The 23,729-nt window shown below is 45.3% G+C and overlaps 3 protein-coding genes across 7 annotated transcripts in view; 2 read left to right on the top strand and 1 right to left on the bottom strand.

Annotated features, from left to right (window-relative positions):
* Positions 1 to 819: 819 nt before the first annotated feature.
* On the top strand, positions 820 to 7,933 carry HAUS1 (HAUS augmin like complex subunit 1). Its single transcript, XM_072156393.1, has 9 exons — positions 820 to 970; positions 1,252 to 1,426; positions 2,180 to 2,315; positions 3,326 to 3,460; positions 3,608 to 3,731; positions 3,937 to 4,002; positions 4,113 to 4,184; positions 7,405 to 7,452; positions 7,616 to 7,933. The coding sequence occupies exons 1-9, from the start codon at positions 890 to 892 to the stop codon at positions 7,694 to 7,696; spliced, it is 918 nt and encodes a 305-aa protein (XP_072012494.1). The 5' UTR covers positions 820 to 889; the 3' UTR covers positions 7,697 to 7,933.
* Positions 7,934 to 11,045: 3,112 nt separating this feature from the next.
* FDX2 (ferredoxin 2) lies at positions 11,046 to 21,212 on the bottom strand. Of its 3 annotated transcripts, none has more exons than XM_072133036.1 (6): positions 20,594 to 20,702; positions 18,288 to 18,512; positions 17,655 to 17,706; positions 16,633 to 16,739; positions 16,459 to 16,546; positions 11,046 to 15,679 (listed from the first exon to the last, which is right to left on the bottom strand). In XM_072133036.1, the coding sequence occupies exons 2-6, from the start codon at positions 18,460 to 18,462 to the stop codon at positions 15,523 to 15,525; spliced, it is 579 nt and encodes a 192-aa protein (XP_071989137.1). In that variant the 5' UTR covers positions 18,463 to 18,512; positions 20,594 to 20,702; the 3' UTR covers positions 11,046 to 15,522. The 3 variants fall into 3 exon arrangements, with proteins under 3 accessions (XP_071989137.1, XP_071989133.1, XP_071989127.1); XM_072133032.1 differs by having other exon boundaries at positions 11,047 to 15,679; positions 20,621 to 20,721; XM_072133026.1 differs by lacking the exon at positions 20,594 to 20,702 and adding an exon at positions 20,770 to 21,212 and having other exon boundaries at positions 11,331 to 15,679.
* Positions 20,938 to 23,729, top strand: part of ARK2N (arkadia (RNF111) N-terminal like PKA signaling regulator 2N) — a 32,242-nt gene continuing 29,450 nt past the window's right edge. Inside the window, exon 1 of one of the 3 annotated variants that reach the window (XM_072133017.1) lies at positions 20,938 to 21,147. The gene's annotated coding sequence lies outside the window, so the exon portion shown is untranslated. The remainder of the gene's footprint in view (positions 21,148 to 23,729) is intronic. The other 2 variants (XM_072133012.1, XM_072133005.1) reach the window with 2 other exon arrangements.

Here is a 23,729-nt window from a genome sequence, read left to right as displayed (position 1 = left end):
GAAGATGCAGTAGTAGGCAGAGAAAGGAGGCTACTGGGGCGTGGAGTATCAGCGACGTGTAGCCTCATGTCCGGCTACTCCACGGCCCAGTAGCCGCTTAAAATAAATTACATATCGGCGTATTAGGCCGGCGCCACACAGGGCGCTTTGTCTGCGCTTGCAAACGCAAACGCAGACAAAGTCGCGCCCACCGGGGCGGGCCTCGGCCCGATCGCATCGGCGTTTCTATGGAAACGCCTGCGATCGGGAACGAGCCGCCGGTGTTTTGCGTTAATTTAATGCGAAACACCGGCGGCTCGTTTCCGATCGCAGGCGTTTCCATAGAAACGCCGATGCGATCGGGCCGAGGCCCGCCCCGGTGGGCGCGACTTTGTCTGCGTTTGCAAGCGCAGACAAAGCGCCCTGTGTGGCGCCGGCCTTAAAGTTTTCTTAAAGATAACCGGGACGTGAGGATTAGCCCAAAATAGGGCTATCCTCATGTCCCATACATCCACCTACCACCCGATCTACCTTTATAAGTAGAATCGTGGTGGTAGGTTCCCTTTAAGGACAATATTATACAATGTTCGAGAGTAGGGCAACCTCTTTCTCTAGCCCAAAAGTTGGGAGGCAAAAGTTTTCATCTAAAAACTAGCATAACAGTCCATATTTACAGCAGAACACGGAGTTTGCTATAATTGAGCGGCTTGAAAACTATGAAATAATCCGTGTCCACTCTGCGCTGACCCGACGGCAAAATCGGCTAAATAACGGCGCACGCGCAGAAGAGCAAGAAATCCCGATAGCGGCGTTCCATACCTTCCTCAACCAAGATGGCCGCGCGCTCGGGATTTCACGTCGGGTCACGTGACACAGCCCTCCCACCGCTGATTGGCTAACGGGCTGTCATATGTTTGTAGGAGTTACAGAGAAGCCGCGGTGGCGGGAGATTTCAGGCGCTGGAGGAGACATGGACGAGAAGAGCACGAAGGTGACCACCAGGGGAGGGGGTCGCTGCTGCTGTCATGTCGGAGGACTACAAGTCCCAGCATGCAGTAACAGTCTGTATAGGATGTCTGTGTTCTATGATGTGTCAGACTGCTGCATTTCCCTGTTACATTGTAACAAATCCTCAGCGGAGGAGAATGCTTAATCTAGGATGAGGTCTGGTTTTTATTCACTGACAGCAAGCAGAGTGCTCAGAATAATGAACACTATGAAAAGTATAGTACGTGAGGATGATGAATAACTTTTGTTGTTCTATCTGGGCAGATAATTCTGTGGCTGAAGAGATTCTATGCTGAGAGGTCGCTGCCGCCCTATGAGGTGAACTCCCGCACGGTGGAGCTGCTCTATTATATGGCCAAGTGGAACGAGACCCGGGACAAAGATCTGACCCATGTCTTGGAGGATCACAGGCTGAAGTCGGCGGAGATCATGGTTGAAGGTGACCACTTACCTGCAGTAGTTAGACTAATGTCCTGTCAGTAGGTTCGGGGGCCTCTAAACCATCATCAGGATCAGGACCACAAAACTTCATATCTCACCAGCAGCTTCATTCCCAATATTTCCTGTGTATGTGACCGTGGGGTCTACCAACCTTACAAACAGGGGGATGGGACCTCATGTACCCAGACCACCTATCACCTTTAGCCCCCTTAAAGAAAACCTGTCACCACAACCCCCCAAAAGCTATTGGATAGTTGTGAGAAGCAATGAAATGGTCCAGCTGTGAAGGGGTTAAGCCTTAATTTCTTAATCACCGTAAATGCCATAAAACCAGCACCGTTCACAATCGCCTATAATTGCATAGTTTTCTGTGAGTAGTTTAGGTTTTCTATACTCGTATAGTGTATATTAGCTGGCTCCCTGTAAGTGTCCCTCACTGAGTCCTGGGGGCAGGATGGGCGACGGCTAGGGAGTAGCCATCCCTCCCCCGGTTCATTGCTGCCGCCCCCCGTAACGTCAAAGGGAGAGACCGGGGCGTGCGGGCTGGGGAGAAGATCCAGGAGCAGACGTCTGTATGATTGTGAATTCCTGCCCCAGTGTGGGAGCTTGGCAGGGAGCCGGGTAACATACACTATGAGTATAGCCAACCTATACTACGCAGACATGAGAAACCAACAATGCAATTGTCATGTGGGGAATGTGGTGATCGGTTCCCTTTAATCTTGTGCATAATTTCTGTTTATTCCTACAGCCACCTACTTCCAGGAGCTGCTCACAGACAGTCTGGGTCCCTCCTATACCAACCTGTCACGTATGGGCCACACTTACCTGAATCAAATAGTTGATAGCTGCGTCGCGTTAGAATTAAAGGATTCTTCACTGTCCAGGTACATGTGGTTATGAATGTGTGTGGCTATTCCCTCTTGAGTTACATCCTGTATTATACCCCAGAGCTGCACTCACTATTCTGCTGCTGGTGCAGTCACTGTGTACATACATGACATTACTTATCCTATACTGATCTTGAGTTACATCCTGTATTATACCCCAGAGCTGTACTCACTATTCTGCTGCTGGTGCAGTCACTGTGTACATACATGACATCACTTATCCTGTACTGATCCTGAGTTACATCCTGTATTATACCCCAGAGCTGCACTCACTATTCTGCTGCTGGTGCAGTCACTGTGTACATACATGACATTACTTGTCCTGTACTGATCCTGAGTTACATCCTGTATTATACTCCAGAGCTGCACTCACTATTCTGCTGCTGGTGCAGTCACTGTGTACATACATGACATTACATATCCTGTACTGATCCTGAGTTACATCCTGTATTATACTCCAGAGCTGCACTCACTATTCTGCTGCTGGTGCAGTCACTGTGAACATACATGACATTACTTATCCTGTACTGATCCTGAGTTACATCCTGTATTATACCCCAGAGCTGCACTCACTATTCTGCTGCTGGTGCAGTCACTGTGTACATACATGACATTACTTATCCTGTACTGATCCTGAGTTACATCCTGTATTATACTCCAGAGCTGCACTCACTGTTCTGCTAATGCAGTCACTGTGTACATACATGACATTACTTATCCTGTACTGATCCTGAGTTACATCCTGTATTATACCCCAGAGCTGCACTCACTATTCTGCCGCTGGTGCAGTCACTGTGTACATACATGACATTACATATCCTGTACTGATCCTGAGTTACATCCTGTATTATACTCCAGAATACTTGGTAAAGCTTGCAGTATACTATAATTACTAGTCATGACCAGTAGAATTGTGAGTGTAGATCCTGAATATACACCACACATGTTGCTGCCGGCATCTAATACTCTGCAGTATCCGTTGATGTGAATCTCTTTTGTTCCTGCAGTTTTATTCCTGCAGTCAATGAGTTGAGCGCTAAACTAGCGACGTTGGAGATCAAAAATCTAGAGCTGGAGACTGATCTGAGAAGTCTGAGACAGAAACTGACAGATGCTCTGGTGCTGGAGAAGACCCTGGAAAAGTGAGTGTCTGTGTAGTCTCCATACATGGTGCAGGTTACGTTTTATAGCTCTAACATTGCGTGTAGCACGGTACATACAATATACTCTAAGTTATGTGCAAATTTTACACGGTGGTCCCCTTTAAGTTGTTCATGTGATATTTCAAGGGATCTGAAGAAAGCGGAGGAGCAGTGCAGCACGGAGAAGGCCAAATTAGAAATCAAAATGCAAAACCTGACAAAACTGAAAGCGAAATCTGAGGAATATAAGTACAAGATCCAGACGGCTAAAGTAGGTGCAATACTCCCCCCTTATTAACTCTTAAATAACTCGTTCGATAATTCTCTGAATATCGGCCCTAGTTACAAATGTATCTTCTGAACCTAGAAAGAGTTCTTGTGTCATTTTAAAGATGAGAATCTTTTAATGGCACATAAGGACATGTTTCCAAGGAATCTCAAATCATGGTCAAGTTTTTTGTTTGTTGCCCCTGTAGGATGAGCTGACGGCTACCGGGCTGGAGGACTCCTTGACCCATAAGTCTCTGATGTCGTTGTCTGAAGTAGGTATTTGAAATGTGGTGTGTGGTGGTTTTTTTTTTTTTTTTTTTTTCTTGTTTATGCAGCAAATCAGTTCTTGAAGATGACAATTTTTTTTCTATTTTATCTTCAGACATTAACGGAACTCAAAGCGCAATCCACAGCTACAAAGGAGAAGCTGAAATCCTACCTGGACCTTGCACCTGTAAGTAACAGGTCTAAGTTTTTAAAGTGAAACCTGTCAAGGCAATTTGGGTTGCTAAACTATCCATGTGTCCTCGTTGACTTTATTTTGAAGTGTCCCAAATGGCCCCGAATCCTCATTAATAATATAAAAAACAAAAAGCACTTACTAATTGGTCTGATGCATATCCCTAATTAAATGCTCCATTGAAGCCGACGTAGTCCACCCTGACTTAATTGCATGTTGTGTGTACTACCCTGTTTCCCCTAAAATAAGACATCCCCCGAAAATAAGACCTAGTACAACATTGTTCAGGCTTAGAAATATAAGTCCTCCCCTGAAAATAAGACCTAGCGGCAGTCATTGCAGCAGCTCCCCCCAGAAGATTGTGCCATGGGGAAGAATTCAAGGAATTAAATCACTGGCTGTTGTGCTGCAAATGTGATCCCAGCAGCTACAAGGATAAGAAGGGTCATTTATGGAACGTGCTTTTACTAAACATGAGATATTGGGGCCAATGATTCTAATAGAAATGGAGTCACAAGAAATACAGCATGAAATTCAGAATTTGGAGAGTCATAAGGAGGTTAGAACGATAAATGTAAATACTTGTTCATGGGAAAAATAAGAATCCCCTGAAAATAAGACCTAGTGCCTCTATAGGAGCAAAAATGAATACAAGAGACTGTCTTATTTTCGGGGAGACGGGGTGGGCCGGTGTCACTGAATGAAGCAGAAGAATTTTATTATTTTTGGCCCAGACAGAAATAATACAGGGCAATTGGGGTAGTTAAATCTCTTGTCCACAAGAACCTGCTGTTAGTTTGGTGTCTGAAATTGCCCCGAAAGGTTCTCTTTAAATTGATGGGATGTGTGGAAGAGTTTTAAAGACTTTTCTGTAAAAAGAACTTGTTTTATTTGGTTTTTTTTTTTTTTTTGTTTTTTTTATGACCATTTTTGTGCCTGACAATCCCATTCTCCACTGCCATATTCCGGAATCTGAGATTTGTCTCAGACTAGCAACGCATTAAAAGGGAATATTTGCACCCACATAACGTTCAGCCTAACTGGGTGCTGTTGGTAGCAATTACTATTTACGTGCATGGGGGCTGTTAGTCACGAAACATTCCCACAGCATTGTAAACCCTGGGGGCAAAACATTGCTACCCTGTAATAACGAGGACTGAAAAGGCTTCACTGACCGGATTTATAGTGAATTTGTGGGCAAAAGGGTCAAGGGTCATTATTTTTTTTTTATTTTTTTTGGTCGTGCCTAATAAAATTAACAAATATTTAAGGTTTGTTTTTTTTTTTTTTTTTAATTATTTTGGAAACCTCCCATCAGAATCCATCCTGATAAACCAGGGACATTACTCATAGATCCAGGCACCGGGACTGTGGTATCTCCTTATATCTGTTATCCATGGCCTCAACTTTCACAATTATGCTAAATAATAATTTACCAGAGCCCCTCTGTGCTGTAGCTTTACAGGCTGTTGCACTGTACTGGAGCACTTCCCTCCCACTGTGAAGCTACAGCACAAGAAACTTTACCTTCAGAGACCTTCTGGCTCATTTGCATAATTATAAAAGTTGATGTTAGAAAGGAGGAGACCATGGATAATAAATATGAGCAGATACCACAGTCCCGGTGCCTGGATCTATGAGTAATGTCCCTGGTTTATCAGGATGGATTTTCATGGGAGATTTCCTTTAACCCCTTACTTACATGTGACGTATTAGTACGCCGGCTAAGGTTGTATGGACATGACAACTTCGGGTCCAACAAAGCTGGACTTTTCACGCTTTGCACATTATAATAGATGTTATGGAAAATCCCCATATACTGTAGTAAGGCAGTATATGGTAAGATCAATCAGACAACCTAGGGTTAAAGTACCCTAGAGTATCTAGAAAATAGTAAAAAATAAATAAAGGAAAAAAAAAAATCAAATGCACCCCCCTCCCCCCCATTCTCTAAAACGGACGTAAAAATCAAAAACTTGTTAAGGTATCGCCGTATCCTAAAATTTCCGATCTATTAATATAGAATAACTGTTATTCCCGGCATTTAACCCCGTAATGGAAAATATTTAAAGCCGACCCAAAGAATAAAGGAGACGTCGTTTGGGGAGCACAGTGAAAACCGGGGGAAAAAAAAAAAAAAAACCCATGAGGTTTTTCACCAATTTCACTGCATTTGGATTTTTTTTTTTTTTTCCCCCCCCGCTTCCCAGCACATGGCATGAAATATTAAATACCGTCACTATGAAGTGCAATTTGTTATGCAGAAAACAAGCCCAAACACAGCTCTGTACATGGAAAAATAAAAATGATAGATTTTTGAAGGTGGGGAGTGAAAAATGGAAACGCAGAAACAAAAAAGGGCCTTGGCGTTAAAGATGCAAAAAATAAAACATTTTTTTTAATCTATAGTTCATTATATTGTTATAATTTTATTTTTGGGTTAAAGTATCCTTCTGGGGTCTAAAAAAAAATTGTAAAAAAATCATATCTCCCCCCCCCCCCCCCCCCCCTTTCCCTAGAACTGATACAAAAATAAACAACTAAAATCCTAAACCTGTTTGCTATCGCTGCATCCCGATCTGTCAAACTATAACAACCGTTATTCCCTGTGGTGGAAGGGAAAAATGGCTCTTAAATGTCTGAAAAGCCATTTTTATGCAAATTTGTAAAAAAATGTGAATAATTTTATAATATATTAAAGGACTGTAAGCCAAGCACACTGACATACCGGTGTGCGCCCCCTCTGGCCGGACCTGCTGTTCTTTTAGCTTCTTGCCCTGGTTTTTAAGAGTGTGTGTGTTTTTGTTTTTTTTTGTTTTTTTTTTTTTTTAATTATGCAAATGGTGCTCCATAGGAATGAATGGAGCCTGAAGCCCTTGGTCTCATTTGCATAATTTTTAAAGCGCCTTTTTCTTAAAAACAAGAGCATAAGAAGCTAAAAGAACATATCCTGCCAGAAGCGGGCGCACACCAGTATGTCAGTGTGCTTGGTTTACAATCCTTCATCCTGGTGATGATGTCCTTTTAACCTATATCATGGTATCTCCATGATTGAATGGGGCGACTAGGGTGATGTTTTTCAGTGTAGTGGGGGAGGATTTTTTTTTTTTTTTTTTACAACTTTATTGGGAAATATGGATTTTTATATATTTGTTATATACACACTTAGAATCGCACTTCTTTATGGTTGTTCTTACATTTCTGTGTATTCCAGAATCCATCCCTGGTGAAGGTGAAGATCGAGGAAGCAAAGCGCGAGCTTGTAAGTACCAGGACGGGGTCGTCCTTGGTCGCTTCACGTTATGGGGGTCTTATTTGGCGGATAGGAACTGTATTGTATCCGTTATACTGCAGTGTAATATCCTTTACATGCGGCTGCCGCTATCGGCCGGATCCTTCTGTTACTTTTCTGTATCTTTTGCTAGAAAGCGACTGAGGACGAGCTGAACATGAAGGTGGACATGATGGAGTTTGCGTTACCAGAGCAGAAGAGACGGATCCCATAGAGGTCCCGGAGCCGCTGTATCTACCTGCTAGAGGCACAAACCTTGCAGTAGGAAGCCATTTGTCATATACAGACTGCTATTGGGGGGTAGGTAGCAGCGGGTAGATCCGGAAGCCGGACACGTGGTGCCATTTACATATTTCTTATATGGACATTTATAGGATTTCCTGTAAGGTGAAGATAGAAAATGTTGTATTGTCTTTGCTGTGTAATAAAGTTTTGTGTATAATATACCAGAGCTGTGACTACGGGCTCATTCACACGCACGTAATGGGGACCAATATCCGGGTGCAGATAGGTTCCCATTGACGCCTATGGCGCCAGGTCTTACCGCACCATGAGAAATATGGGACATGTCTTATATTCTGCCGTGTTTTGGCGCCGGCTGCTCATTTTTCTATGGTGGGGGGAGCAGCACTTGCTCCTTCTCTCGGGTGCATGCGCCCTAATACTGTAGTATTCCTTCTCACACCCCTGCTGCAGGTGGCAATCCGCTCCATGACTTCAGGCTGTGTTCACACCCAGAGTTTACATTGAGTGTTAAAGGGAACCTACCATTAGATGTGATGCATTATGAAGCAAACATACCTTGACTGCTGTAGCTACACTGATGCAAGATCATATCTTGGTTAAGCTGAGCTGAGTGGTTTTGCTGAAAAAACAATTATACCATTCAGGACCTTGGGAAAGCTGGGTCAGGCTGGCTTACGGAGCTTGGAAATACAAATGGCTGAAAGTAATACATGACTAAGCATTACTAGTCAAGCACTAATCAACCTGAGCTGCATGACTCATACACAGCAGCTGGGGATGGTGCAGCAATTGATTATTCTGTCTGGCAGGAGATGATGATGCAATCAGAGAGAAACTCTCCTGCTATGAGAAGCGGGAAAGCAAGCTCCAGAGCAGATATAGAAGCCACAGAGCTTCATTATCATAATGTTATATCTGTTTTATCAGCAAAACCACTCAGCCCAGGGATTAACCAAGATATGATCCTGCATCAGTGTAGCTACAGCAGTCTCCAGGTATGTTTGCTTCATAATGCATCACATCACATGGTAGGTTTCGTTTAAAATGTGGGCACAGCCGGCGTCTCTTCTCGTGTGACCCTAGTTATACCGGCTGGGCATGAGGTCATTGTGTCCCAGTGTCCTGCAGTCACTAGGTCTTGTGTATGTGGACCAATTCCCCGCCCCACCCCCCTGTTACAGCCCATAAGGGATAATTCCTAGAGATAATATTGGGTAGTTCTACGGTTTGTTCTCTTCTCACCTGTACAGTCTCTGTCTTTCCACTTATAACTTGCTTATTTTAACCCCTTCTTAATATGATTTCTTCTGCCACCCTAATGGCTATAATATGTCCCGTATTACAAATGTCTGATGGTGGAACAAACCCAACTAGCAGATGCCCTGTGGCACTTTTCCTGTACGTTTTTAGGTTTTTAATTTCCCTGTTCAGAAAAGAATCTAACTACATAAGATAGACCCTAAAATCGTTAATCTCCCCTTCTGTAGCTCAAAGAACCACAAGCCTGATGTGACAGATGATAGTCTTATCTGTAATGTAGGTGCTATAGAACCAAATATAGGGGCTTTAAACTTGACTCATCTTTGGTAAAACATGACTCTTCTCTGCTCATTGTTATATGATAATTTATAGGAAAATGGATGTGAAGTAAGAGGGAATTCTAGGCAGGACATTTCATCCTCTACTGGAGGGGGCTAGGAGTATAGTAGGGTGGAAGCTGTGTATACAGAGAAGTATATACCATGATAAATGACACAGACTAGTGCATAAAATAACTTTATTTACAAGCTGTGTACATCATGACCTTATTAGACTAAAACATAGAAAAGTCTCAGTATCCATCCTGTCCAGCAGCTGCTGGAGATATCGCTGTATAATAGAGCCACGTACTAAGGCACCGCCACGTTCCTGTATTAGTGCACGTTATGTCGCTCTCACCTAAAGCAGCAATAAGCATTAAAAACACTAAAGGGTAAAGTCACAGCCTCCGAAATGGCTCTTGGAGAAATCGTCATTCAGATGAATGGAAGTTTCCGCAAGGAATCTGCACCAAGTGACATCTAATTCGGACATCTGTGTGTGGCCACTACAAATCCCAGACTGACCACAGCTGATCTATCGTATGATCTATGATACCGCGGTGTCGGCCTGACCACAAGTCTATTGTCCTGCACCCACTGCTAGAGGACAGAGTATCATTGTTATGCCACACAGCGTCCCTGCATCCCAACCAGACCCCATTATACGGCCCTGTATGGGGACTGCACAGAACAAGCACCTTCATGCCATCTCCTATAAATCACTTTATAAAACTTTTTTTAATTCCTTTTAAAATCTATCAAAATGATGGAAATAATAGAAATCTATCAAAATGTTAACCCAGATACGCTTCCTCCTAGATCCAGGCACCGGGACTGTGAGAATTTTCTTATTTTATTATCCATGGCTTTTTTTTTCCCCCCTTCTAAAAATCAACTTTTACAATTATTCTAATGAGCCAGAAGCGCTCTAGGGAGTGTTCAGAGCCCCTATGTGCTGCAGCTTCACAGGCTGTTACACGGTCTCCTCTCCCTGATGTAATCTCACATAGTGGGAAGTGCTGCACAGTGTAACAGCCTATGAATCTTCAATTTGGAATGGTTCACCAAATCAGCTAAATATTAGAAGGAAGGAGACCAAGGATATTGAATATAAGAAGATACCACAGTCCTGGTGCCTGGATCTATGAGTAATGTCCCTGGTTTATCAGGATGGATTCTGATGGGAGATTTTTTTTCTAAACAATCATCTATGGATACAGCTCCAAAGCAAACCTATATCTATCCATGCAACAGCCACTCATAGGGGATAGGCAGCTTAAAGGGATTGTACCTACTCCACCGAGAGTTATAATCAGCTGGCATGTTGTAGAGAAACGCGCTGCGATTTCCAACTTACTTTTTATTTGTGTCTATTATGATCGTATCAAGATAGACCCAGTTGACTCTTTATGCTAATGAGGCAGTTGGTGCACTCGGGCCGTGTCCTTAGCACTTCTGTTCTGGCCTAAATAACTTCCCTCTTCTTCTAGTGTCATCCTGTGACTTTTCACGAGACAAATCTTCTGGAGAGGATACAGGAATAATGGTGCTACAGACACGCTCGGGCGCACCAACTGCCTCAATAGCATACGGAGTTAAAGAGGACCTGTCACCCCGAAAAAGGCCAACCCCCCCCCCTCCCCCAAATGTGCCCCACATAACTTGCTCCCTATCCCCTTTCTGGCCAGCAATTTCTTTTTAAATCTATGATCGTAAAGGAGTTTTAAATAAGAGGTCGGATCCTCATATCTGGGGAGCTGCAGTCGGCGTTATTCATTAGGGGGGCGGCCGACACACCCCCAGCACGCCCCCTGTCGCCTAGGACCAATAGGAGAAGCCGGCAGCATGTATTGCATAATCGCTGCCGGCTCTCTGCCGTGCCGCCGCTGTTCCACTAACAGCGGCACGGCGCTTATTCACATGACGGGCTTATTGACAGTGCCGGACGAATATATATAACATTCGGCCGGCAGCGATTACGCAATACATGCTGCTGGCTTCTCCTATTGGTGGCAGGGGCGTGCCAGCCGGCCCCTTTATGAATAACGCCGACTGCAGCTCCCCAGATATGAGGATCCGACCTCTTTTTCGGGGTGACAGGTCCTCTTTAACTGGGAATTTCTCAGAAGTGGCATAATGCATTGGTGGCTTAGTGGTTAGCATTACAGCCTTGCAGCGCTGGGACCTGGGTTCCCTCTTGCATAAGTAGCGCAAGTGACTATAGAGCTTGGTGTCAGCTATGGAGGACACATAGGGGAGCATAGGAGCTGTGTACATGAAACGCAAGTGGATTTTTAAGACTTTGGCGAGATGTTTCACCTTCTAACCTTGGAAGCCTCCGGGTGCCCTCCATGACGCCTATATTCCCACGGACTTGCACATATATACAGAGTATAAGACTCCCTATTGGGGCCTCTCTGTGCGTTACAGCAGCGTTGGCACGAGATTACATTACCGCACAGGATGTGCCCCCTGCCCTGGTACAATGTTATGCACTGGATGGAGCCACCAATGTATTGTAAGGGGTCAACTGCACCTCCACACCCTGGAAAATACCTCAATGTCCACTTAACAGTAATAAAAAATTTTACCAAAAAAAAAAGTAAGTGATCAGCGTCCCCTCTGCCCCTGATCTGTGTCTGATGCGGCCCCTCGGTCCTATTCACTGGAATGAGGACCAACTCCAATGCCAAGAGAATGAAGCTGGGGGCACAAGGGGAGGGATAGCAGCGACTTATCTGGAACAATCTACAGTGATAACTGCAGCTACCACAATAACAGTGTCCCCAGCCTTAAAGGGGTTGTCATTTGCTATTTAAAGGAGTCCAAATCTTGTTTGCATGGGTTTCCACCAGGTCCTCTGGTTTCCTCCCACACTCCAAAAAACATACTGGTAGGTTCATTAGATTGTGAGCCCAATGGGGACAGGGACTGATTTGGCATGCTTTGTGCAGCGCTGCGGAATCTGTGTGTGCTATATAAATAATTATTATTAAATCCTGCACTGCAGCACCTGCTCTATGTTGTAGTCTACATGTCCACTGCAGCCAGTGTTAGGTATTGGAGAGATGTGTAATACCAGCAGTCAGTAGCAGCAGGACTGTGAAATGTGGATTTATATCCCAAGATTACACCAAGGGTTGTTTCCTCACTCTGCTGTGCTCTGAGCTCTCTGCAGTCAGTGTTAGCTATTGTCCCTGGAGAGATGTGTAATCGTAGCAGCAGGACTGTGAATTACAGGCAGTCCCCAGATTACAGAGAAGATAGGTTCTGTAGGTTTGTTCTTAGGTTGAATTTGTATGTAAGTTGGAACTGTATATTTTATAATTGTAGATTCAGACAAATATTTTTTGGTCTCTTTGATAATTGGATTTTAAAATTGTTGGATTGTCATAAGAACCAGGTTTATCAATAAAGCTTTGATAACTGTTATATCTGTTTATTGTAGCCTAAGGCTAAAGTACAGTAAATTACCAACATCCAGAGGTCCGTTTGTAACTAGGGGTCGTCTGTAAGTCGGGTGTTTAGTAGGTGACCGCCTGTATGGATTTATATCACAAGACTGTACTAGGCGGATGTTCTGTTCCAGCATTGTAGCTGGACTTAGCTTAGATCTCTTCATTGAGCTTCTTTACAGCCCCTTTCCTCTGCTATGAGTGACTGCTGTATTCAACCAGAAGCCCTCTACAGCCCAGGAGAGCACAATACCAAGAATGAAGAGCACAGCAGTGTGAGGATCCGGTACACCTGCTGCCAACACCGTCTACAAGAAAACCTCAACTGGTAAAACCCCTTTGGGAGGATGACCCCCTAAATGTGTGCTGCTCCTACTCATTAGGTAACATTCGAGATGAAAAGTGATTAACCCTTTCTGCACTGACGTTTGCAAAACTGAAAAATCATTGCAATTACCCCCATCCCCTGCATGATCACTGCCTCTAATGAAGGCCCTGGGGGTGTAGCTGTGTGATGGTGGGACATCAGGGGGTATAGGCGTTTTCTGCCCAATTTAATAAGAAATAAATAATGTTTTTACCAGTAACCTTGGGCTGAAATCACACATGCAGGGATGGGTGCAGGGATGGGTGCAGGGATGGGTGGGGCTCTTACTGCTTCCTGCAGGACCCACCTTTAGGCACATTTAAAATTGCCCCTTCCAGTCTTACTAAAACAAGAGCTTTTGGTTAAAGGGGGACTAGACTTTTGCAACCAATTTCTATAATGGTCCAGGAGGCAACTTTGTAACTAGTGTTCACCAGGATTAAAATATTGATGCCATATCCTTATAAGAGATGATCAGTATAAGATTGGAGGGGTCTAACACGCAGAACTCCCACCAATCAGCTTCTTCAGGCTGATCAGTGAATGGGACTGACCTGTAATACCAAGCGCGGCCACTATACAATGAACAGCGCTTTGTTAAAGAGAACCTGTTACCAGGTTACACTCCACCAAACCCCTCAGGTAGGGAATGAAATGTCCTTCCTTTATGTGAAATCTCATTTACCTATAAACATCCCCCCAAAGTCAGGCAAAAATGACTCTTCTCACCTCATTTTCACATGAGATGAGTCAAATTTAGTGGTTGCAGGAGAAGTGTCAGTTCTGAATCCCTCGTCTTCTGTTCTATAGCACCTGGGAATTCCTGTTGCTTTTGATAGGTAAAATAAAGTTAACTTCTTGAGATTGTGATACCTTAATGGCTAACTGAGATATAAGATGTTACAAGCTGTCGGGACGGCTATGGTCCCTTCATCAGGCAGGTATGACAGTCTGACACAGATCTTATACACCATTAATAGAGAAGAAATGCATGCTGTATAAGATCTGTGTCACTTCAGGAAGACTGTCATACCAGGCCTGACGAAGGGACCATAGACGTCCCGAAAGCTGAAATATAAGATGGTATCACAATCTCAAGAAGGTGACTTTATTTGACCTATATAAGCAACAGGAATTTCTTCAACTGGCTAACATGGTACAAAACTTTTTTTTTCTTGTGATAGCACCTGAAAACATGCTGCTGGTGTCATTTTAAAGATAAGGCTCTCATCTTACATATCACACCAGACTTACAGCTACAGAACTAGAGATACAGGCAGCTAAAAACAGCTCGAAATGTAAGCTGCAGATAAAGATCCAGTTCCTGCCTATTTTTTTTAACTGCCTGTATGTCCAGTTCTGTAGCACCCAGAACCACAAGCCTGATGGGATCTGCAAGATGAGATTCTTATCCTAAACATGATGTAAAGAGAACAGAAGATAGGGGCTTCTGCAGTGACTCTCCCCCTGAAACCTCTAAACTTGACTCATCTCATGTGAAAATGAGATAAAGAAGAGTCAGATTTACCTGACTTTGGGGGAGATTTCACATAAAAGAGGGAATTCTAGAAATTTCTCTGCGTTAGGGGCCTAGGATTTAGGTGCGGTAAAACCACTTGGGACAAACCTCCAAGTATATGTTATCTCTGATCACACAAGATGGGGGAAAACCAGGTGATCCGTAAGGGTCCAACAAGCACCGATTACAGCATTGCAGGGTCCCAATCTTACTAATGGCCGGACCCTCACTGATCACCTTGTTACGTTAACCCTTTAATGAATGAACGGACCACGATGCTTGGCCAAACGCTGCAATCTGATCAGTGGGGGTGGGTCTGAGCACCAAACTGATACTGATCCCCTATTTGGCGACTACATACAACGCCAATCCTGTAGTCACGTGTCCCATCTTCTACCGCCCGTCACTCATGAAGACTGAAGAGCAGAGAAGGTGAAATGATACATGATTGACACTTCATATGTGATCTGTATTCCCGGACACCTACAGTTCTGCATGGGAGCTGCATACATAAGGTGGTTTTATCAAAATGTCTTATTTTATTGCACTGGAGCCCTAGAGGCGCTGCAAAAGTCTACATACCCCTTGGGATGATATTGTGGCTTCTTCTGTATGGGATTGGGAGGTGTCATCAGGATATGACAATATACGGAGCGGGCACATCCATATAGACAGGGGTGTCCAGCACGGTCACTGGACCAGTCTCTTCCACATCATATAATAAATCCATAAATAATAATCATCATTTTTGGTTATCGGCTTTAAAAAAATGTGTGGGTGAAGCGCCCCCTAGTGGAGGGATGTAGTCATCGGCACAGACGCCACCAGTAACATCTCCTCTTGTGCGTTACGTTATAGAACAACCAATTGTCATCAGTGCGGCTTCGGCACGTGGCCGTCCACGTAAAAGTTTCTGGTTATTTTAGGGAGAGTAAATTCTGCTCCGTCCAGTTCTTTGGTAAGGATGATCTGGCATCCGAGTCTGGAGTTTTCTTGAAGCATTGGAGCCATGTCCAGCATATCGTCTTCCCTGAGGACAGCAGAGAGAGAGAGCGATATCATAGCAATACGGAGGAAACGCTGTTACATGTGTGTCCACTAGATGGTGCTAGTACAGGGCATCTACCTTTGCTCCGGACTGTAACCCTTACCCTGTGGGGTAACTAATTTCAACCCAAACCCTACAATTTATTAGTCTAAAGGGGTTGTCATGGTGTCTGATCACTGGAGTCCCCAATAAAACAGATATGGGGGGCCATAAGTGCCCCATTGAAGTACAACAGATAGAATTCTGGAAATGTCCTTGTAGGTCCCTGTTCTCATCATGGCTTCCCCAAAGCAAATCACCAGCCAGACCTCCATTACCCCACATACAAGCGATCGGAGCGCTCTGGTCTGTATGAATTGGGCTCAAGCAATCGGATCAGGAAAGGGGAAAAATGTACCAAATTTAAGGCCACTATAAGGCCTCCCACAAGGGAGCTTGATGCATTAGCAGGTCACTTGCGGTTTCTGAGAGTTGGGGCCGGATATTGCAGCAAGTACACAATGTGAGTTTGATGCGAGTTCGACGCCAGGTACAAAACTCTAGGCTTCTCTACAGTCACATTAAGAGCAGTGTGGAGGAGCTCCTCTCCGAGAGATCGGGTGAAATGCTTTGTCAGCGCTTCATCCAAAATCCAGGACAGAGACCAGGAGGGTCTGGCAGTGCTGGATCCTCCTCACCTTCCTGCAGTGAGTGCGCATTCACCAACACTTCCCAATTGCAGTAATTTTGATAAATACACTATACGGAGGAATATTTCATACCTTTCGTCCGGGTCAGGAAGTTTATCGAAATACTCTGTGCTGACGTAGACGTGGCAGGTGGAGCAGGCGAGAGACGACTCACAGGCTCCTGTGTGTACGAGGGAGAACATGATGGAACGAGCCACAGAGGAAGAACTGAGCGGCGGATATCTGAGCGCTGACCAATGGACTTACCTTCCAGGTCTATGTCATACCTATGAGCAAGGTACAACACACTCTCCCCCAACTTCCCTTTTACAGGGATCCGCTTGCCTTCCCGGTCCACAAATATGACATCCACCCTAAGGGTACAGAGAAGACACATATTACCCCAACGTGTCACAGGTCACCTCCAGAGCTGCCCCAAAAAAGTGAAAAGAGAGAGCAATGTATAAACACCCACCTCCCCACTCCCCTTTCTAGACCCCTAATCTCATGTTGGGCATAACCCTAATAGTAGAACATAATTCTCCCAGAGGTTTACTTGATATCCCCTTTGTAAAATGTACTTTCTATAATTCCCTCTTATGTGAAATTTCACCCATTTACCTATAAAACATCTCCCCCAACTATGACATCCCCCCAAAGTCAAGCAAATATGACTCTTCTCACCTCATTTTCAGACAAAATGAGTCAAGTTTAGTGGTTGCAGGGGTAGTGACTCTTCAGAAGCCCCTATCTTCTGTCCTATAGCACCTAAAAACATGCTGCTGGTGTCATATTAAAGATAAGAATCTCATCTTTCAGATCACATCAGGCTTACATTTCTGTGAGCTACATTATTGGCCATACAGGCGGTAAAAATAAGGCAGGAACTGGATCTGTATTTACAGTTTCCATTTACAACCACGCTTTACCTGTCTGTATCTTTGGTCCTGTAGCTCACAAAGCTAACTGAAAGAGGAGATTCTTATCTTGGCATAAACAGCATGTTTCTAGTTGCTACAGAACAGGAGATCGGGGTTTCTTAAGTGACACTGCAACTTCAACTACTAAACTTGACTCATCTCATGTGAAAATGCAGAGAGAAGAGTCATATTTGTCTGACTTTGGAGGAGATATTTTTTTTTTCATAGGTAAACAGACGAGATTTCACATACAAAAGGGAAATCTTTCATCCCCGACCTTCGAAGGTTTAGTGGGATAAAACCTGGAGACAGATTCTCTTAAACTGACCTTGTAGCCTTATACATTAGGTCCAGGATTTTTACACTTACGTCTCCTCGTGCGGATCTTTTGCTGGACCGTCCTCATCTGACTGGGAGGTGGCTAAACAGAAAATACTAGCAAATAAGTTACAAAATACATAAAATTTTAAAATTAGTATATAAAGGGAATCTCTAAGCTCATTTCTGCAGTCCTAATCCGCCCCTTTCTGCATGGGCCTCGCAAGCAAATTCTGTGCATGCGCTGCTTTGGTTCTTAATAGCCCCTTCTCATGGAGGCCTGGTGCGAATACGTTGCTGGGTGTAATATAAGAGGGCGAGCAGAGTGGGCATGTACTTCCAGCTCCAGTAGGTTGGCGTATACGTACTAGTCCTCCCGAAGCCGGGAGTATGGTGCTTCACAGCGACGCATGCGCAAGATTTAGATACAAGGTTTGGACATTTAAATCACAAGCAGAATGAGTCACAGCTCAGCACCGCCCCCTGTGGACACTGATGACTTATTTGGATATTAAAAATTGGAATTAGTTAAAAAGTGATGATGATCCTGCTGCAGGGGTCACTCAGGTGTGCAGAACTCTGCTGACAGGTTCCCTTCAAACTCCCAGGAAAAATACAGACATTGGCAACAATGTACAGAATACAGACAGCAACACAGAAAGTTTTATATGGGTCTATAAATACCAGAGTTACTGGGGGTCGTCCTGCTGCCACCATCATCATCGCTCCGTAGACTCCCGGGACTGTGCTGACTGAAGTCTGCGGAGACCCGAGACGACCGGGACCCAACGTTACTCCTGTAACACCAAGACGTCAAACATACACCTCGTATACCTCTTCTTATCAGCGAGACAGCCATCTGTCAGACACGTGTGGGGAAAAGCGGAGCACAGCTTCCTCCCTCAGATCCTAGGACAAGGGACAAAACTCAGGATCAGTACAGGATAAGTAATGTCATGTATGTACACAGTGACTGCACCAGCAGCAGAATAGTGAGTGCAGCTCTGGGGTATAATACAGGATGTAACTCAAGATCAGTATAGGATAAGTAATGTCATGTATGTACACAGTGACTGCACCAGCAGCAGCAGAATAGTGAGTGCAGCTCTGGAGTATAATACAGGATGTAACTCAGGATGAGTACAGGATAAGTAATGTCATGTATGTACACAGTGACTGCACCAGCAGCAGAATAGTGAGTGCAGCTCTGGGGTATAATACAGGATGTAACTCAGGATCAGTACAGGATAAGTAATGTCATGTATGTACACAGTGACTGCACCAGCAGCAGAATAGTGAGTGCAGCTCTGGGGTATAATACAGGATGTAACTCAGGATCAGTACAGGATAAGTAATGTCATGTATGTACACAGTGACTGCACCAGCAGCAGAATAGTGAGTGCAGCTCTGGAGTATAATACAGGATGTAACTCAGGATCAATATAGGATAAGTAATGTCATGTATGTACACAGTGACTGCACCAGCAGCAGAATAGTGAGTGCAGCTCTGGAGTATAATACAGGATGTAACTCAGGATCAGTACAGGATAAGTAATGTCATGTATGTACACAGTGACTGCACCAGCAGCAGAATAGTGAGTGCAGCTCTGGAGTATAATACAGGATGTAACTCAGGATCAGTAATGTCATGTATGTACACAGTGACTGCACCAGCAGCAGAATATTGAGTGCAGCTCTGGGGTATAATACAGGATGTAACTCAGGATTAGTACAGGATAAGTAATGTCATGTATGTACACAGTGACTGCACCAGCAGCAGAACAGTGAGTGCAGCTCTGGAGTATAATACAGGATGTAACTCAGGATCAGTACAGGATAAGTAATGTCATGTATGTACACAGTGACTGCACCAGTAGCAGAATAGTGAGTTCAGCTCTGGAGTATAATACAGGATGTAACTCAGGATCAGTACAGGATAAGTAATGTCATGTATGTACACAGTGACTGCACCAGTAGCAGAATAGTGAGTTCAGCTCTGGAGTATAATACAGGATGTAACTCAGGATCAGTACAGGATAAGTAATGTCATGTATGTACACAGTGACTGCACCAGCAGCAGAATAGTGAGTGCAGCTCTGGGGTATAATACAGGATGTAACTCAGGATCAGTACAGGATAAGTAATGTCATGTATGTACACAGTGACTGCACCAGCAGCAGAATAGTGAGTGCAGCTCTGGGGTATAATACAGGATGTAACTCAGGATCAGTACAGGATAAGTAATGTCATGTATGTACACAGTGACCGCGCCAGCAGAATAGTGAGTGCAGCTCTGGGGTATAATACAGGATGTAACTCAGGATCAGTACAGGATAAGTAATGCCATGTGTGTACACAGTGACTGCACCAGCAGCAGAATAGTGAGTGCAGCTCTGGAGTATAATACAGGATGTAACTCAGGATCAGTACAGGATAAGTAATGTCATGTATGTACACAGTGACTGCACCAGCAGCAGAATAGTGAGTGCAGCTCTGGAGTATAATACAGGATGTAACTCAGGATCAGTACAGGATAAGTAATGTCATGTATGTACACAGTGACTGCACCAGCAGCAGAATAGTGAGTGCAGCTCTGGGGTATAATACAGGATAAGTAATGTCATGTATGTACACAGTGACTGCACCAGCAGCAGAATAGTGAGTGCAGTTCTGGAGTATAATACAGGATGTAACTCAGGATCAGTACAGGATAAGTAATGTCATGTATGTACACAGTGACTGCACCAGCAGCAGAATAGTGAGTGGAGCTCTGGTGTATAATACAGGATGTAACTCAGGATCAGTACAGGATAAGTAATGTCATGTATGTACACAGTGACTGCACCAGCAGCAGAATAGTGAGTGGAGCTCTGGGGTATAATACAGGATGTAACTCAGGATCAGTACAGGATAAGTAATGTTATGTATGTACACAGTGACTGCACCAGCAGCAGAATAGTGAGTGCAGCTCAGCAGTACAGTAACATTACATGATTACAGGTAGCTGCATGACCCACATCTCAGACTCTTCAGGGTCACTATACATATCTGTTGTTTATGGGACGCATAGTTTTCCTCAGGCCCGGGCGCAGGTTCGGTCATTATTACACACTGTGACGTATAATAAAGATATATAGATGTAATCGTAGTTTCCCATAACACTCACCTAGAAACCACTTCCGGTTTTCCACATTGCCTCCACCAATATGGCGCGATCGCTCCCCCCTCCTCTGAAGGTCGACGTCACAGCTCGTCACTTCCTACTTGTCAGTTAATACCATCGAGTCGCAGACTCGTCCCTGAATGCCCTTTGTGGTGAAGAGTCCTCCGCTCCGCCCACTTGCTTTATTTTTATTGGTCGGTAGGCATGTGTCGCCGCCCTTTCCCTCTGCACCGGAAGTGACTGTTGGAGCGGATCGAGCGGCAGTGCGATGACATCTTGGCGGAGCTAAGTATCCGGAGGCGGCGGAAGCTGAGGCGGGGGAGCGATGTGTCTGACCGGCGGCGCACGGAGGGCTCTGGGCGCTCACTGACTCCCGAGCCGGTAAGTGGCTGGAGCGGAGGAGGCCGCGCTGAGGCCTGAGGCAGGATGACACAGGACGGCTGTGAGGGGCTGCAGCCCGGGCCCGGGGGGGCTCTGCCGGGGCACCACCGCTGCTATAACCTGTCACCTGGGCGCTATACAGGCGTCCCATAGATCGGGCCTGACGCTGAGCTCTGCCCCAGCTCCATCACTGGCGGCTATTGTTCTCTGGTATCAGCCAGCTCAGCCTAGTGCAGGTGACTGCAGGCTATTACTCCCTGATATCACCCTGTTGCAGGTGACTGCAGGCTATTACTCCCTGATATCACCCTGTTGCAGGTGACTGCAGGCTATTACTCTCTGACATCAGCCTATTGCAGGTGACTGAAAGCTATTACTCCCTGGTATCAGCCTAGTTTAGGTGACTGCAGGCTATTACTCCCTGGTATCAGCCAGCTCAGCCTAGTGCAGGCGACTGCAGGCTATTACTCCCTGGTATCAGCCTGATCACAGGACTATTAGACTGAAGAGCACCTAGAACTTTGTCAGTGGAAGGTCCATGGCAGAGAATGCAGCACACAATCATCCGACACTGGAGCTTTATTGGGAAAAAGTAAAAACTTCAGTGAAAGACGACCCAGAACCGGCTGAGGGAGGGTCCGATGTAGGTACCGGGTGCTGTACAAACTTATAAACACATTCTGGGAGATTCATAGACAGGAACACGGAACCGGCCGTGATTGTGATCAGCACCGGCGCCGCCCCGATCTGTAGAGAACGGAGGGTCCGGCCTTTGTTCTTCTGAACATTTTGTTACTGTAATTACTTCTTGTAAATAAATATCCGATATTAGATTGTTCTGTCTCTTCTCGGTTCTGGACCTTTCCCAGCATTGATTTTCCAGTGACTGGGCACCTGCTGAGACTTTCTTACAGTTTGTGCTGCTACCTATAGGTTGTTGAATATACAGCGGTCTATTACTCTCTGTTATCAGCCAGAACAGGGTGGAAGGAGATGAAATGCAAGTTCTGTCTGCCGGGAGGGTGACTGCAGGCTAGTGCTCCCTGTTATCAGCCCTGTAAAGGTGAGGAGTCGTCTTGCCATAATGTTAATGAGTTGTTTCCTTTTGGAGCAGGAGGACTGATACTATTGCTTGCTGTTATCAGCCAGTTTCTAGTCCTTCTGTAGGACGATTGATTAAATCTGGGATCCGTTATCGAGCCATTCCACCCGACAATTCCCTCTACAAATATCTGTGGTGTATCCAGAGTCTCATCAATCGACCCCATGATGTTGCCGGGGATACGGACGTCGCCTGTTGCCCTTCCTGTTCCGTATTCCCTCTGACCCGGGTATAAAGGCCTTGCTCCCGCAGTGGGGTTTCATCTCCCTGCACAGGACTTACGGTCTGCAGGTTTGTAGACTTTAGCCGGTACGAGCCTGCGGTCTCCTCCTTAGTCAATGACCTCATAAGACATCAGCACTTCTGTGGCTTCCTAAGTGAAGATCCCTCGAAGCGAGGGATTTACGAGAACGCCAGTGACCTGCGGAGTTATTTTCGGACCCTTGGTGCTGTCATAGCGGAGGAAGGTCCCAACTCTACTCAGGTTTCTTCTATTATGATGCCTGTGGAAACCTAGTAGTGGTCCTCTCAGGACAGACCCCTATGGCCAGCTTGCAGGAGTAGTCCGGCGGTAAGACCGTTGTGTTCTCTGCCCTGGTCACCAAGTGCTGCGCCACATGTTGTGTAGTGGATGCCTGAATGGGACTGAGCTGCAGACATGGGACACCACAGTCCTGTGTAGTGCTACTGATCGGCAGGGGCAGTGGGTGTCGCATCACCTGTCGTCTCATATGTCTCCCAGGATAGGTGGTCGTTGGTTAAATCCTAGAATGTTCCTTATGCTCTGTAAGTAATTATGAGCCAAGTATCTGTGTGCCAGCGCATGGAGAGTGTAGTCTGTAACCATGGAAACTCATAGCTCTGACCTGGAGCTGGGAGTGTGAGATTTATCATTGAAACTTTGTGTGCAGTCACTTCTTTAGTTGCGTTGAATGGATGGTGTCCCAGACGAGCAGATGTTTGGGGATCAGTCACAGAACTGGACGCCCATGGGTGTTGCATTTACTTGGTGACAGACATCATGTACTGTACCCCCATAACTGGAGTGTCTGTATATTACCATATGGGGGTAATGGGTGGTGGAGTAATGTACAGGCATGCAACCCTAAAGGGGTTTTCCCTCAAACTAAAGTTAAGCCATATCCCGTGAATAGGGCCCAACTTGCAGATCAGAGGGGGTGTCAGTGCTGAGAACCACCGACCCCCCCCCCCCCCCAGATCGCGAAAACACGGGGTGCGTCGGTGAGATCGGTGAGCGCAGCGTTCTGCAATTTCCATCAGCGCCATAGAAATTAATGGAGCAGAACGGTTACGCGCGGCCGACTGCTCCATTAGTCTGGCGGTCGGTTGGACCCTCAGTGCTGAGACCCCCACAGATCCTGTCCCATGGATAGGGCCCAACTTTAGTTTGTGGGAAAACCCCTTTAAGGAATTTAATGCAATCAGAGGGGTCCCCAATAGCGACTCTGTGCCTTGTATA

Source organism: Engystomops pustulosus, chromosome 1, assembly GCF_040894005.1.
Source record: "Engystomops pustulosus chromosome 1, aEngPut4.maternal, whole genome shotgun sequence".
Taxonomy (NCBI): domain Eukaryota; kingdom Metazoa; phylum Chordata; class Amphibia; order Anura; family Leptodactylidae; genus Engystomops; species Engystomops pustulosus.
The sequence above is the reverse complement of the archived record's forward strand: the minus strand, read 5'-3'. Positions and strand labels throughout refer to the sequence as shown.